This window comes from Camellia sinensis, chromosome 14 (genome assembly GCF_055761805.1).
Source record: "Camellia sinensis isolate YWXY chromosome 14, ASM5576180v1, whole genome shotgun sequence".
NCBI classification, from domain to species: Eukaryota; Viridiplantae; Streptophyta; class Magnoliopsida; order Ericales; family Theaceae; genus Camellia; species Camellia sinensis.
In genome coordinates, this window is record NC_138974.1 from 80241256 (window position 1) to 80258461 (window position 17206).

At 29.4% G+C, this 17206-nt stretch overlaps 1 protein-coding gene across 1 annotated transcript; it reads left to right on the top strand.

Moving 5' to 3' along the window:
* The first annotated feature begins 3883 nt into the window (after window positions 1–3883).
* Window positions 3884–15874, top strand: LOC114266816 (GABA transporter 1). Its single transcript, XM_028207753.2, has 7 exons — window positions 3884–4486; window positions 5272–5502; window positions 11940–12037; window positions 12637–12823; window positions 13201–13331; window positions 13956–14189; window positions 15298–15874. Exons 1-7 carry the CDS (start codon window positions 4351–4353, stop codon window positions 15676–15678), a joined length of 1398 nt encoding a protein of 465 aa, XP_028063554.2. The 5' UTR covers window positions 3884–4350; the 3' UTR covers window positions 15679–15874.
* Window positions 15875–17206: the final 1332 nt, after the last annotated feature.

The following is a 17206-nucleotide window of genomic DNA, read 5'->3' on the forward strand; positions in this document are numbered from 1 at the left end:
GGACCCGCACTAACGCACACTAACCCAAATCAACACGTGCAGTTTAAGAATATGGGCCGATTTGACTTGAGTGAGTTAAATGAAAAAAATCAAAGGTTGGCCGGTTGGTTTGCAAGTTAAAATTTGTCAACTAGTCTACAAATTAATTAAATTTGTCAATATGTACACATAAAATTAATTTATACTTATTTATTTTTATACTGTGTTTAAATCATAAATTTATATAAAAATTAAAAAAAAAAGAAAATAGAAAAAAAACAATTTGCTTATTATTCACATTTTTCTAAATATATTCTTTAAGTCTCATTTGACAATATCACTTTTTAACTTTTAGGTTAAAAAGTCACTAAAAAAATTAAAAGACCAATAACTTATATCAAAAAGTCAAAAATTCTATTCTCTCTATTTTTTGCATATTTTTTCGTATAAAACTAAAAAGTCATCCTAAACATATTTTTTTACATTATATTTTAACCAAAAAATCAAAAAGTTATTAAAAAACCTGTTTCCAAACATGATCTTAATCTCTTCCTATAATATGTTTTCGAGAATAACATGTCTGTCAAGTAACAAATAATTGAACATTCTAAACAAAAAAAGAAAAAGAAAAAAAGAAGTAGAGCAAATAATTGCTAGAAGAACAAGACTTCATGGGCCAAGGAGAGATGGACCAACATTCACCACCAGCAGTGTTATTGCCAGTGCCGCGTTCCTCCTCCCACCACCATCTCCCACAACCACTAATTTCCACCCCGCAAATAACATTCACTCGAAAGGTCCTCATCTATTGATCAGAACAATTCATTTTTACTATGTCAATCAAAATTGTTCGAAATCCAAAATTTTTTTAAAACAGAGAAAATTCAGTCACATTATAACAGTAAAAAAAATATGTACTTTAATAATAATTAAAATGTTATAATTTTTCATAATTATGTATTCTTTTTCTTTTGACCACTGTAATCTTATTTCTCCTTTATGTTGTGTTTGGTTGAGGGATTTGAGGAGGAATTTGAAAAGAGAAATGGAAAAGGTAGGTGAAATGTAAAAAAAATATACTTACATTTCACATAATTTCACACACCTTTTCCCTTTCCCTTTACAAATCCCTCTCCAAATTTCTCAACTAAACACAACATTAAAATATCACATTTAAAGTGACTATACGCTTTTTAGATACTACTGCCACCTATATTATTTGACCTATCATAAGTGTTTGTTTATTACTATTTTTATTTTTATTTTCCAATAACGTCACTGCTTATTTTTTTGTTGCCCTTTCTTGTCGGTAAATTTCTCCAACAGCCCCACTCTTTAGGTGACAATAATTCTTGCATTTATACAGCTCAAGAATCTGTCATATAACTTTTTAATTTGTGTTCAACTTAAGTCTTATACATTTTTATAAAATTACTTATGCAAGTTCGTAAAAATTTATATAATTTTGTGATAGATTTGTAAATAATGTGTATTGCACATTAGAGCATTTGGGATTAAAAAAAAAAAAATTCCCAGTGAGATCAAAATACCCTTTTATTCATTTCCCTCTATTTTATCATTTTATCCTCTTTTTTTTATCATTTTTTTTGAACTGTTTTTATCATTTCATAATTAACATATTAAACAATTTTTTAGCTAATGATGAAATACACCAATAATTTTTTTTAACCATGTTTAATCAAATTTATCCCATACACAAGTGGTAGAAAATGTGGCACATAATAAAAAGTTGAAGGGGCAAAAAAATTTCAAACACTTTTTTCATTGTAAATAAATTTATTATGGGGCCTTTTTTATTTTTATTTTTATTTTTAAAGTTAACCATTTCTTTTCACCATAAATAAATTTAATGTGGCACAATTTTGATAAGCATTATCATCATACTACTACGTATCAACTAATGTGACAAATTTCACCATATCATGTAACTAATATCTTACCTGTATTTTTTTTTTTTTTTTGCTCCTTCAATTTATTATTGCGTCTCATTTTCTTCCCATTTATTATGGGATAAATTTTATTAAATATGGTTTAAAATAAAATCATTGGTGTATTACACCACTAGCTAAATATTATTTAATATGTTAATTCGTAAAAAAAAATATGGAAGGGATATGAAATAATAAATAAATAAAATGATAAAATAAAGAGAAATGAATAAAAGGGTATTTTGGTCTCACTGGGAAAAAGCACATGGTGTGGGTCCTATACCTATGTAAGATATTTGGTAGAACCTTTAGTAAAACATTTGAAATTCCTAACATTTTTCGTATATTTATTATCTTTTATACTTTCTATAATCAACAATGTTAGAAGGCCACAATTTTTGTGGTCACAATGGCTCAAAACTACCAAAACGACATCGTTTTGGCATATTTTACACTCAAAACGACGTCGTTTTGATAGTTTTGAGCCATTGTGGCCCTCAAACATTTCTCTTCTATAATAGTTGGAATTAATTACTATTATTTAATGCATTCTTAACAAATGGCCTGAGAGAAACTCCAAGGCTACTCGGCAAAATGTCATATAAAGGTACATAGAAAAGTACTCTCTTTATTTTACCTAACTAATTTAGCTAGTATGTACTCCAATTATACTCTTTATTTTAGCAAACTAACCAAACTAACTTAATTAATTTTTTTAAAAAAAAAAAACTATAAACATAAACAAAAAAATATAATCTTTTTTACGATGTGTTCCATATGCACCTAGTAATGAGGTGGGTTTTGACGTGACATTTACAAATATTTTTAAAAAATATATATTATTAAATTATTTTTTAAATAATATTTTTGTACGATTATATTTTTAAAGATCATATTTTTTTCAACGGTAATATTTCTAAAAATCAAATGGGCTGGAACAGAAAATAAACAAGAAGCAAACATGGACAAATTGACGGAGATATCCTTTGCCTAGTAAGAGCATCTCCAACGGTCATAGGCATTTTACCTATTTAAACATTACTATAAAGTATACATTTTACTTTACCTATCAACTGTTTCATGTTTCTACTCCAACCATGCTCTGTATTTTAGTTATTTATTCAAATACTATTAATTTTATAGAATGCCACATCAGCAACAAAAATGGAGGGAAATAATCCTAATGATTAAATGTATTTTGCCTAACCTTGAAGGCTAGCTACATGTAGTTAGTGAATGCGAGTTGAACTAAAATGCCTAATCATATGCTTAGTGCATTGGAGTTGAAAAAAGTGAGACATACTAGACATTTTGACTAACAAACATTATATACTTAGTAGGTTGAAGATGCTCTAATGAACGTTAGCAACTTGTGAAGAGTTAAAATGAAAATGGACAAAATATTTTTTGTGATATAGAGCCCAATGGAAGAAGACCAAACCAACTTCACTAACAAAAATGTCTTATATAGCTCTTTTATCTCCTCCTTTGGAATTACTCTAAAAGCATTTATTAACAAAACTCAATAACTAATTACACCGAATTAACTCAAAAAAGTAATATTATACAAGAATAAAGATTTGGACCCCTTTCTCCCCACCCCCTTTGACCCCATTTCTTTTTTGATTGGTCACTTTTTTTTTTTTTTTCTTCTCCTCCAATCACCACCCGCCACGTGTGTGTAAGGGTGGTGGGGATTGAAATTTGAAGAGGTCTAAATCACTGCTATATTATATAAATAAAAAATTGATATATAATATTATAATTTATTATGAACTTTTCACTCCAAAACAAAATACTTTGAAAATAGATTTAATTATAATAATAGTATTACCATACCATACTTATCAATTTTTTTACATGTTTAGAATTTTCCGAACTCAAAAAAAATGCATTTTGGTATGGCTGACAGAGGAGAAATTATACAATGACAGAGGGGTAATAATAATATAATTAACTTATTTTATTTCTCTCTCATCAAGGGGAAAAAAACAATGATTAAGACTACTTTGTTTTTGAAATCTCACAATCGTCTTTGGATCTCAACTATTGATATATGTATAGGGCTCACACTATCAATGATTGAAATACAAAAGAGATTGTTGGGTCCAAAAAAAAGAGGCCCAAACATTTTTGCATAGCAGGATATGCTTTTCAGGAATCTTTTTCATTTATATATTTTTCCTGTTTGATTCTGTACTTAGTTTTTGATATCTTAAATTTATTGAAATGAAAAATTTAAACAAGTCTTTGTTTAGTGATGCGAGGAGTCAAAAATAATAGGCATGAAGAGGTAGTTGACCTTATTTTCACACTGGTGATGAGTTGATCATCATCTTATATATAAGCATTGTTTTCTTTCATTCTTTTTTGTGTTATTTTTAATCTTTCCTTAGAGAGAGAGAGAGAGAGAGAGAGAGAGATGGGTACCCTACATAGGAGCGCCATAGCAGTGGATAAAGGAGGAGAGGAGGATTATAATAGAGGTCCTGATCTTCCACCACAATCCCAGCACAAGGACCTTGATGCTGGTGCTCTTTTTGTTCTTAAATCCAAAGGTACATATGATCATATTCTTATTAATTCTTATAATTATTTTCCTTTATTTCTTTGTTTATTTATTTATCATCATCATCATAATATTCCCCTCCCTTCCTCTTCCTCTCCCCCTCTCCTCTCTCTCTCTCTCTCTCTCTCTCTCTCTCTCCATATATATATATATATATATTTGAGCTCATAGCCAGCAACTTCCATAGCTAGCCCAGGTGATCAAGGCATTAAATTTCCAAGATATTTTGGCAACCAAAATAGCTAGTCACACAGTTGTTTATGCACAAAGCATTTCATTTTATTTTGGGATAATTTTGAAATTTTTTTCCTGACTTGTAAGAATGATTAAAGTAGGTATTTAAAAGCAAAAAGCGAAGAAGATATTCATTTAATCGAGTAAATATTGGGTGCAATAGGTATTACCCATCAAAAAAATTATTTAAATAAGATTAGGCACTCAATCAGTTAAATAAGAGACAAGATCAGTTTTATTCTATATTTATTTGATTAATTCTATCAATCAATGTATTACTGTTATCTCAATATTTTTTATTATGAGCTTCTTGTACATAATTTCAGCTTACTTTGATCATTTGCACCTATGAGGAGGCTCACTTGGACTTTTTCCCCCAAATTTAAATTATGAAAATATCTTCATTGCTAATTTGATTCCCTTTTTTGTTGAACAGTGAAAAAAAAAAAGATTACAAGCAAAGAAAAGTAACAAAAATTGGACTTCTATGAAATATTTTATCAGAATTCTTATCGTTTTCGTGACATGAATAATGTGCAGGGTCATGGATACATTGTGGTTACCACTTAACAACTTCAATTGTAGCACCAGCATTGTTGAGTTTGCCAGTTGCATTTGCGTCTCTTGGATGGGCTGGCGGAGTACTGTGTCTGGTAATCGGAGCATTGGTGACATTCTACTCCTACAATTTGCTATCTTTGGTTCTCGAACACCATGCTCAATTGGGTCACCGCCACCTTCGTTTTCGCGACATGGCTAATGACATCTTAGGTAAGATAGTCAAATATCCAAAACCCAAATTTTTTCTTTTAATAAAACTCTTTTTCTTATCATGAAAATTGCCTCGTACAAATGATCTTAAAGATTGTTATATTTCGTAGAGAATAATGTGATTTATTTATATTCATTGTGACTCTAAATACACCCTCAAAAATTTTTAATCTCACACACATTGAAAACTACGCTCTCACAAGGGTAGGTGTCAAAAACAAATTGACATTTTAACGTTAAAAGCAAAAATGTCAAATTATAAGATATTAAACAGTGTAACATATGTATCAAAATTTGATATTTCAATAAACAAAATTGGTTTTAGCATTAGAGATGCTAGGTGGCAAATATAATTGATTCATCAACCGTGTTGTGAGTTTTGGGTTTTGCAATTAATAAAGAGAATGTGAGAAAGAGTGAGGCAAAGACGTGGGTGGTGGTGATTGTGTTTGGTCAGATAATGAAGAGATAGAAATTGATGGTTTGGTAAATTGTATTTGTTTTTTTGGGTGCAAATATAAAAAAAGAAAACAAATTTGGATTTGGATTTTGGATTTGTTTGGTTAGAAACATCGTGATGGAGTTTTAAAATATTGTTTTGGGGTAAAAAGGTAATTGCACGTTTTCATTAATCAACAATTTTAATAGGATAGAGCAGGAGAAATCATAGAAGAAGAGATATTTGTAATTTTTAAATACCTTATAAGAAAAATAAATTTGTATAGTCAACCATAGTTTAATATTAAAAAAATTGATTTTTAGATATAATTCGCATCCACCACACCATTTTCTTTCTTGCTATCTTCCAATGAGTTCCCAAATTCTTTAATTTCTTCAATATTTCATTTATCATTTAGTATATTTCTTTAACTTCTTCATATTTTAGTGGTCTGTTTCTTTTATTTCATTAAAATTTTCTATATAGATCATTCACGAAATAAATCAAATTATTTAATAATTATAAATATGCTACTTATTATTTTTATTTTGAAAAAAATAGATAATAAATATGATTTGGGTATACTATTTCCTCTCTATCCATTTTCTTTTCTTGTCTCTCCTTATTTACAAATTTTTTTTTGTCTTTCCTCTCTCTTTTATTTTTGTTTTTATGTCTTTTTTCAAGCAAAATATGATGTCACTATGCCTTACCTCTAGCTAACGGGGATCATTTTCCTCCCTTTTTTTTTAATTTTTTTTTTAATTTTTAATTTTTTAAATTTTTTCCCCACTATGCTTCAACTTTTGTCAGCTTCCCAGCAAGTTGGACTCAATCATTTTAGAGAAATCGGATAAAAAAAACATTTTAGAGAACGAAACAAACTATGTTTAACCAACATTGGATTCTTTCTGTTAATTTAATTATTTCTTGATTTATTTTTAACTTTTAATTTTATTTTTTAATTTAAATGATCAAGAATACACAAGTACAACATCCAACGGTTGAAATATAGTAAACCATGTTGCCAATTCCTAGAGGAAAAGAGCCCAAAAAAAAAATGATAAATAACTTTAATTAATTAACCAAAGGCCACCGATTAAAATAGTCAAATTTGAGATTCTTCATAACCAAATGGGTGCCTTGTCCAAGAAAATGAGTGAGATGCTCCGCCACACCTAACTAAATGCTAGTACATGGTTTGAAGAAAAAAATTCAACGGATATTTTTGTGTTTAGTTGGGAGATTTAAGAGGGGATTTGAAAAAAAAAATAAAAAAAAAAGGTGAAATGTGAATAAAATATATCTATATTTCACCTAGCTTCACATATTTTTTTCCTTTTCCTTTACAAATCACTTCCTAAATCTCTCAACTAAATACAATGTAAGAGTTGTTTGAATATGAATTTACATAAATATTTGAAAAGAAGAAAAAAAGAGAAAAGAAAAAGAAAAAAGTAAAACTAATGTGAGTAAAGTGAAATTAATTGATAGAAACAATTGAAGAAAAAATATTACTTGATAAAAAGTTATTAGATACTATTGGCTATGTATTATGTTATTATTATTGCCTTTCTTAACTTAGAATATTGAGTCATTTATGTGAGCAAGCATTCTCTAGAATGATTTTTCTTTAAAGTTTCGTAGAGTGTTACATTGTGTGGTTGAGATTTACTGGCAAGTCATATCAATTTTTCTGATGTGACTTGCCAATAAATCTCAACCACACAATGTAGCACTCTAGGAAACTTTAGAGAAATTTCACTCTAGAGGATCCTTGGTGCATTTATGTGCACATGTTAAACCATCTCCAACTGTGCATCAAACCATGTATCAGAGTTGAAATTTGATAAAAAAATGACTTTTTCAAGCTCTAATGGTTTCACCAATTTGATATCAAAATGAGAATGGAACAAACATTTCATCAAACTGAGGACAAGCTCTGTATATCAGTATTTCACTATGCTTGACCGTTGGGGTGGGCCAACCAGTCAATCAACCGGATATCCGACCGGTTGACCCACCGGTCGACCGGTTCCCTTTCAAATAGGTAGGTTCAAACTGGTCAAAAAGATTCAACAAGTTAAAAAAAAAAAATTTACCCTTATCGATCGACTCACCGGTCGACCATTCTCTTTTGATGTATAATTAGAACAAACCATATCAAATTGAAAAAATTAACTTTTTTTATTTAAATTTAATAAAAAATTAATTCACTGTTGGTGATGCTCTTCCAACACGGATTCAAACCGCCCACACATATGGACTTGGGTTCAAATGAGAACAAAAGTCAAACATTATACGCTTATGTAATGTTGAAATCAAAATAAAGTGACTCGCTTGAAAACTTGTCCCATTGGTTAAACAAAATTAGAAAGTTGAAATAAAGTTCAAAAGGTTAAGAAATTTAAAAAGTATGTTATAAAAATCAATTATTTATATTTTTTTATACAATTAAAAAAATCACCCAAATATATTAACTTTTTTTTTATTTTATAAAAAAATTTTAAAACTAAAAAGCCACTTAAAAAATCAAAACGTAGTCATGTCATGTGTGAGCCCATATGGTTGAATTTTTTCCCTACTTTCCCCTTCTTTTTCAGTCTCATATTGGCCCTGTTTGGTAGGGATTATTTTCAATTTATTTTAATTTTTATCTTAATTTAAGTTATTTTGATGTATTTAGTTCAGCTTAATAATATAACTTATAACTTTTTGTAAGTCAAAAATCAACTTATTTTTTGAGTGGGGGAGGAAAAACTTAATTTATAAGTCAAAAATCAGTTTATATTCACAGTTATAAGTTATAAGCTATTAAACTATAAATTATAATTATTTTTCCACAGTTCTACTAAACGGGACCATTAACTTCTTATTTATTTATTTATTGGGAAGTCTCATATTAACTTGTCCTTGCAAAAGTTGGCCGCAAATGGAATAGATATTATTATAATTGCCATTTCTTTTCATCTAAAGAGTCTGGCTCCACTAGAATATCTCTAATTTTATTTATTTTTTATTAACTTTGAGTGAAGATTAAGGTTAAAAGTTTTATTTGATATCAAGTATTTTAACACTAAATTTTTAATTTTTTATCAAACAATTGGTCAATTGGAAGGATGTTTGGGCAGTCATTCGGCCTAGTATAATTTTTTTTTAAATTTTTTCTAATCTAATCGTCCACCTGGTTGACCGGCCGATCATCCATCTGGTCATCCATCAATGATAACTTACGAGATTTGATGAAATGTTGAACATTCCCTTGATTTGATAAAAAAAAAAAAAAGTAGTGCTCCCCTCATTTGATACCAATTTGGTAAAATAGTTGGGACACTATTTTCATTAGAGAAGATATGAGCAAAAATGTTACCTTTAATTATCTTAATTGATTGTCACATCACTGATTTTGAAAATTAAATCTAATTTTCTATCTCGAATAGTAATCCTCATTTAAAATTAGTGAAATGTGATTCGCATTCACAATAAATGCAACCTATAAATCGGATACCGTGTTGTGAACCCGTGAAATCGTGTTGCAAATTTATTTTAATAATCCGAATCGTTCATAGCGTTGGGTTTGTTAAGTAGATCATCCATAAAAAAAATTCTAATTAATTAGACATATGTAACCCATAATAAAATCACGTTTATGTCTAGAAGAAATAAATGGTAAACATGATTTTGATAGTTTCTTAAGGTTATTATTTAGCTTGATTATAAAGCTATACTTGTTTCATTAATTTTATTTTTTATATAGAAGATATACTCAACGAATTATAAATAATTTAAATTATCAAAATATAATCTAATTAAATCAGTGTGACAGCACGAGTGATGTCACAGCACTAAGTGGGAAACGCAGGATTTATGCCTGGGACTGAATTACATGCATCTAAAATTGACAACTAAAGTTTATCAAAAGAGTATTACATAAATGAAAAATGCTTGGGAGTACTAATTAGTGCTCCCACTAATTAGGTGGCAGTGGGTCCCGTCATTAATGATGTGATGTTTTGGTCTTGGAGTTGTATTTTTTTTATTTTTTTTTTACTTTTTTAATGCATTAGTGCTATTAGTGGTGATGTTTTTAGTGGGATGAATCATTATTGTTACATAAATACTTTTCACATTGTAAAATCAAAACTGAAATCAAAAGAGGAAAACTTTCCATCAATATTTACATTAAACACAAAATTATTTTTTAAAGAGAAAATATTTAGAAAAATTTATCCCTAAAGATTTGCATCAAAAAGATGAAAATTGAATACTGTTTATTGATCCCTAGCATTCTTAATTAATTTTTCCGTCCAAAGTTAGTCTCTCTGTATTGTTATAAAAAGAATGATTCGTCCCATTTTCTCATTTAATATTTAATAATTGTTAGTATAAGAATAATATTATTTACATAATCTCATCATATTTTATTTGTCATATAATATATCATTATTCTTTTCTTTTTCTTTTTCTTTTTTTGGATTTATTATATATCATTACTATATTAATAACAAACACCATATTTTGTTTATCATGTAATATATCACCGCTATATTAATAACCTAAATAGTGAGATCCATTAAATTAATACAAAAGTAACATATCACATAATAAATAAAATATGATTATTATAGTGTAATTAGTAATACAATTGTAATGTAATGGTAGTAAAAAAATATTTAATATAAAATAATTAGAAAGGGCTAGGATTGTCTCCGATTCACTTTGTGGACTGGACAGTATTGTTGGGTTCGTAGGGCCTACAAGGGATTCCATTTCGATAATCTGAACCATTCAATATGTAGAGCTCGTCGAATATTTTATCCCTTTAAAAAAATTATGTTGATCGGATATTGATAGTTACTTGATCGTATCATATTTTTATCAACAATTTATTTTGAAAATGATATTTACCATTGACAGAAATCTGATCCGATCAAGTAGCTATTGATATCTGATCAACGTGATTTTTTATATGTATAAAATACTCGACGAGTTCTATATATTCAGCGGTTCAAATTATTAAAATAAAACATGTGATGAACCTCTATAGACTCAACAACACGTTAGTCCAACCTCAAATTGAAGAGCACCCGGCCCAATTAGAAAAACTATTGCTAATGGGTTTTTCCAACTGATTTTTTTTTGGGTGGGGCAATTATTTTGGACTCAAAGTGTGTAGGGCCACCGCCCGTGCTCGTCCAAGTGAGGATCCTCTCCTTGCAGCTTCCGTGTTTGCGCCCGTTCTTACAGGCCTTCGGGTCTATTTTTAGGCCCAATTTTAATAATCCGAACCGTTCATATTTTATGATTTATTCAGTATATCATACCTGTAAAAAATCAAGTTAATCGGATATCATAAAGCATATGTTCGGAAAACTGTTTATTAAATTCTTTAAAAAATAGTGTTTAGTTCAATTTTTCAAACACATACTTTCTGATATCCGATCAACTTGATTTTTTACAGGTATGATATACTGAATAAATCATAAAATATAAACGGTTTGAATTATCAAAATTGGGCCTAAAAGTAGACCCGAAAGCCTGCAAGAACGGACGCAAGCACAAGCTTGCAAGGAGAGGCTCTTGACTCTGCTCGTCCCCCCTTGTGTCCGCCTTTGACAGGACCCACCTCAAATCCCTATAAATCTACTTCTGTCAGTAATTTTCTCAAAAATATTGCATTATTGAGAAAATATCTAGGTGCAATGCATTCTTATGTTCCCAAGCTCAAATAGCTCAGACTTTTCAAAGAAATGATCTTTAGGTGTGAAATAAATCCCACTTTCAAGTCTTAAAGTTGATGCAGATTTTTTATTTTTTAATGTTGTTTTCAAATTATGTATTAAAAAAAAAAATAATTAAAAGTTATAGTGTAATGGGTTTGAATTATTTGCATCTGCTTGCAGTTAATTTGTATATTATTGTGATCAAGATTACAAATGGTAATTAAACACTTCATTTAATTTCATAATAATGAAAATAATGGAATTGGAATTGACAGGGCCAAGATGGGGTCGATATTATGTGGGCCCAATTCAGTTCATGGTCTGCTATGGTGCAGTTGTTGGTTGTACTCTTCTAGGTGGACAGTGCATGAAGGTCATTCTTTTCTTTTCTATTCCTTTTTCTTTTTTCTTTTGACACCTGAAAAATAAAAATAAATCAATAATACAATGTGAATATATAATAGTAAGTGACCAATTTTTGCATATTTAAGTAATTTTCTTCAAAAATGATCATATTTCTAAATTTCGAAACCTAATTTGCTCAACTTCTCATTCATTTAAGGCACCGTTTGGGAAGTAAGTTTATAGGCTTTTTTTGACTATTTTAGTCACAAAAGACAAAATAGGCTATTTTAGTCACAACAAACAAAACATCACATGCAACCTATAATCATTACACTCTTCTCTCACAAAAAAAGTTAAAAAAGCCAAAAAGTCAAAAAGTCCTTCCCAAACTAAGCTTTTTAGCCCAGGCTAAAATAGTCAAAAAAGTCAAAAAGCCAAAAAGCCAACCCACTTCCCAAACGGAGGCTTAGACATTTCATCCCAATTTCCATAGGCCACATTTGATTTTCAGATTATTTTTGTGGGGATTGAATACTAAACATGGTCATTAAATTAATTCAAATTCAATTTAGAAGTATTCAAATGCAGTACAAGTTTGAATTCTTTTATTGTTTTTGTATTTTACAGGCAATCTACTTGCTATCAAACCCAAATGGGTCTATGAAACTCTATGAATTTGTAGTTATATTTGGAAGCTTCATGTTGATTTTAGCTCAAATACCATCTTTTCATTCATTGAGGCACATCAACCTTGTTTCCTTGGTACTCTGCCTTGCCTACAGCATTTGTGCCACAGCTGGTTCCATTTATATAGGTAAATATTGCCCCTATTTCATGACGTTTTCGTTTTCGTTTTCGTTTTCTATTTTTTGTTTTTTGTTTTTTGTCTTAAAAAATATTGAAAATTAAATACCTAAATACATTTGATAAACTGTTTTACTCTTCAAATTTTGTGAAAATGAGAATAATCTGTTTACTAGTTTTTTTAAAACAAGATTTTATTTCCTCCCCATGACGACTTGCCTCTTTGACTACCTCCCTCTCCATCTGGCTAATTCGCCTCCACCAACAACTCAATAATCATTTTATGTTTTTTTGTAAATAAAAAACTGACAATGTTACAACGTGCTACGTTTTAGATTCAACTCTAAAATCTCATGTCTTATTCTCTTAATTTTTCCTTTTTGGTAGGAAAATCATCCAATGCGCCAAAAAAAGATTACTCCCTGATTGGTAACACTGAAACTCGTGTTTTCGGTATCTTCAATGCCATTGCCATCATCGCCACAACATTTGGGAATGGAATCATTCCTGAAATCCAGGTTTCTTCAATCATTCTCAACCATTTCTTTCAACAATTCTGTTGTTATATGGCACATTTTCAATTACTAATTTTAATAAGAACATGCAACAAATGCACCCAGAGATTCTTTGTTCCCAAAATTCATGTCAAACACGGACTGGCACATGGCAACAAGGATGATGCGCCTCAAAAAGACGTATAGTTTTGGGAGTTTTACTTCACCATTTTGAGGTGCACCATCCTACTGCCTAGAAGGGGCCCCAAATCAATTCATATCTTTCCAAGGACGGATCTAGGATTGAGATTTTGGGAGAACTACTCTATATTTTGAAAAATTGGGAGACTACTCTATATAATTTTGAAAGTATCTAAAAAAAATTTGGAGTGCGAACTCCTATAATTTTAAGTTATTTAAAAATTTCTAATATAATATATGATATTTTGTAAATTTTTTAGGGTGCGGCCCCAGCCCCCCCCTCCATCATTGTATCTGTCTGTCATAATGCACTTTCTTATGAAATGATGAGAATTTCGAGACACAAGTGTGTTAGAAAATAAAGATTTTGGAGACAGAGAATCCCATTCCTTTCCTATAGGATATATCTTTTGGTAAGTTGAGGGTATGTTTTGACTTCATTTACAGGCAACACTAGCACCACCAGTAAAGGGGAAAATGTTCAAAGGACTATGTGTTTGTTATGCAGTAGTGACAGTGACTTTCTTCAGTGTAGCAATTTCTGGGTATTGGGCATTTGGCAACCAAGCTGATGGTCAAATCCTCACCAACTTCTTGGGAGATGGGAAAGCTTTGGTGCCCAAATGGTTCATTTTGATGACAAATATCTTCACTATACTCCAACTATCAGCTGTTGCTGTGGTAACAACCTTTCTCCAACTATCAACTCTACCTAATTGCTAGTTGCTAAGCCTTCTTTACCAACCCTTCGTACTTTTTTCAACTTCTTTCCTCTTCAATGAACTTTTTTTTAAAATTGTCAAATTGTTTTATGTTAGACTAGACTATCCTCAAAATTTAAATATATACCACTTATACTACACTACCCCCCAAAATTTATATATATATATATATATAGAACAAAAAATTCAATAAAGATGAAAATAAGCCTAATTTTATCACAAAAGAACCTATAAAAGTTGACTTATTTTGTCGTTACCAAATTTTATTTTCAAAATTAAAAAAAAAAAATTAGGCTTGTGTAGTCTAGATGGATTTAAAAAGTAAACTATTTTTACTAGACGACCTTGAAAAAAAAAAAGAAGGTTTTATTTGTTTTTACTAAATTTTTTTTTTATTTTAAATTTCAATTTTTAGGATTACCTTGTTTAGATAGATCTAAAAAGTAAGTTATTTTTACTTAGATGACCCTCTTAAAGTTCATTGAAGACAAATCAAACGTCTGTAACATTGATTTGTTTGTCTTTACTTAACCTTTCAAAAAATCTCACTTTGCTTGGTTAGAGTTTTTCAAAAATATTTTTAAAAAAATTTTATTTTTTTATTTTTCGTATTTTTTTTATTTTTACTGAACTTTTTAAATATTTTAAGCAATTTTTATTTTTTATTTTTAGACATATCTAACATAAATATATTTAAAAAGTAAAAAATTTGTGAAAAAACTTTTTAAAAATTCACTAAATACTAAAAATACAAAAAAAAAAAACGAGAATTCAGTATATTTTTTTATATTTTTATGTATTTATTAATTTTTTAAATATTTTTTTAAATATTTTTACTTTTTAGATTATATCTAAGTAAGGTACATCTAAAAAAAAAATGCTTAAAATTTTAAAAATATTTACTAAAAAAAAAATACGAAAATTAAAAAACTCAATTTTCAAAAAATTTAATACAAAAAACTCAAACCAAACACATAATTTTTAAGATTGTCTAATATAGACAAACCTAAAAAATAACCAGATTTATAAGCACAATAATTCAAAACTAACTGCACTGTGTTCTACAGGTTTATTTGCAGCCCAACAACGAAGTGCTGGAGCGAACTTTTGCAGACCCAAAGAGCAGTGAGTTCTCTGCCCGGAATGTCATCCCAAGGTTGATCTCTCGATCACTGTCTGTCGTCATCGCGACAACCATTGCTGCAATGCTTCCCTTCTTCGGTGACATCAATGCAGTGCTCGGAGCTTTTGGGTTTTTGCCACTGGACTTTGTTCTGCCTGTAGTTTTCTACAACCTGACATTCAAGCCATCGAAGCGAGGCCCGGTTTTCTGGATACATGTCACTATTGCTGCAGTTTTCTCGACAATTGGTGTCATAGCAGCAGTTGCAGCAGTTAGGCAAATAAGTCTGGATGCCAAAAATTATAGGTTGTTTGCAAATGTCTAGCTAGAGGAATTTGTAAAATTTTATTTTCATTCTCTATATTACACTGAGAAGTGTGTGTATATATAGGCACTCTACTCCTTCATGAGGAGGCTTCACAGGACAGTTCTCTTCAACATTTACCCCAATTCATATATGGGTCAATTAAACTTTGTAGTATCTATGCATTTTTATTGTAATCTCATTTTTAGTTCATCTATGTTTATTTACAACAGTTAACCCATATATTTTAGATGAGTTTTTTTTTTTTTTTTTTTTTTTAATTTAAAAAGTTTTTAGTTTCTAGTATCTACTCAGACAGATTGGAAAAGTAAAAAAAAAACTAAAATTTTTGAAAAAATGACCCCCCAAAAAAATCAAAAATAGTTATTTTTTATTTTTTTTAGATTCGTTTGCACAAGACAATCCAAAAATAAAAAAAAATAAAAAAAATTATATTTGACATAATTTTTTAAAAATATCACTAGCTTTCTTTTTTTTTTTTTTTTTTTAAATGACTTATTTAGATGTCTTTTTTAGTGATATTATTTTTGCACTACTCAAGCCCCGTTTAAAAATTTACTATTTTAATTATTTTTTATAAAAATATACAAAAAATAAAAAGAATAATATAATAACTTACCATGATTTTTTAATTTTTTAACTATAAATCCAAATCCCAAAACCGGGCTCAGTATGCTTTAGAGTATCCGATCGCACATTTTATAGCTCTGTTTCGCCACCTCAATTAGGGCTGTGCAAAATATCGCACAATCTGCTAAAACCGCACCGATCCGCATCTATCCGCACCGTTCTAACTACTAACCGCGGTTTAAACATTCAAATTTATAATCCGTTAACCGAACTGCTCCGTTATAGTTAATACATATATATTTTTTAACCTCTAATGAAATATCAATGTAAAAATGAGTGTGATATAAATTTAAGATATGAAATTTATTACAAATTAGTAGTTATGTATATGAAACATATTGTATGTAAAATTACTTTGCGTTATGTATCTAAAAATATTATACAAATTAGTATTATATATTATGCAAATGTATGACAATTAGTTAAAATATTTTTCAATCCGCCAATTCGCCAAAAATCGCCCAAACCGCAATTTGTCAATCCGCTAATCCGCCAACCCGCCATTCGGTTTGTAAATTTACTTTCAAACCGCCCGAACCGCACCGCGCACACCCCTAACCTCAATAATTGAAGCCTCAACAAATCAAAAAGAAAAAAAAGTTACATTCGTTCACAAAAATAAAAGTACAAAAGACTGGATCATTTTTTTTAATCTGGAATGATAATTCTATTTATAATAAAAAAAATTTTATCAATTTTTAATGATATAGGAATATTTACGCACAGCAAATTAGTGGATACAATTCGCACTTGAATATATTGAATATGAAAATAATGAACTTGATGAGTGAATCACGTGCCTCCGAATCACCAGTTGGAATCCCAGCAGTGAAGTGATATTATAATGCGAGTAACACGCACACAAATCACAGTACAAAGGCCTATGTTCTTCAATGAC

What these genes read in the sequence shown, in the direction of transcription:
- LOC114266816 (XM_028207753.2), top strand. Translation starts at nt 4,351, where the DNA reads ATGGGTACCCTACATAGGAGCGCCATAGCAGTGGATAAAGGAGGAGAG. An exon ending in CATGGCTAATGACATCTTAG is followed by an intron (nt 5,503 to 11,939) that starts GTAAGATAGTCA and finishes TGGAATTGACAG; the next exon opens with GGCCAAGATGGGGTCGATAT. An exon ending in AGCTGGTTCCATTTATATAG is followed by an intron (nt 12,824 to 13,200) that starts GTAAATATTGCC and finishes CCTTTTTGGTAG; the next exon opens with GAAAATCATCCAATGCGCCA.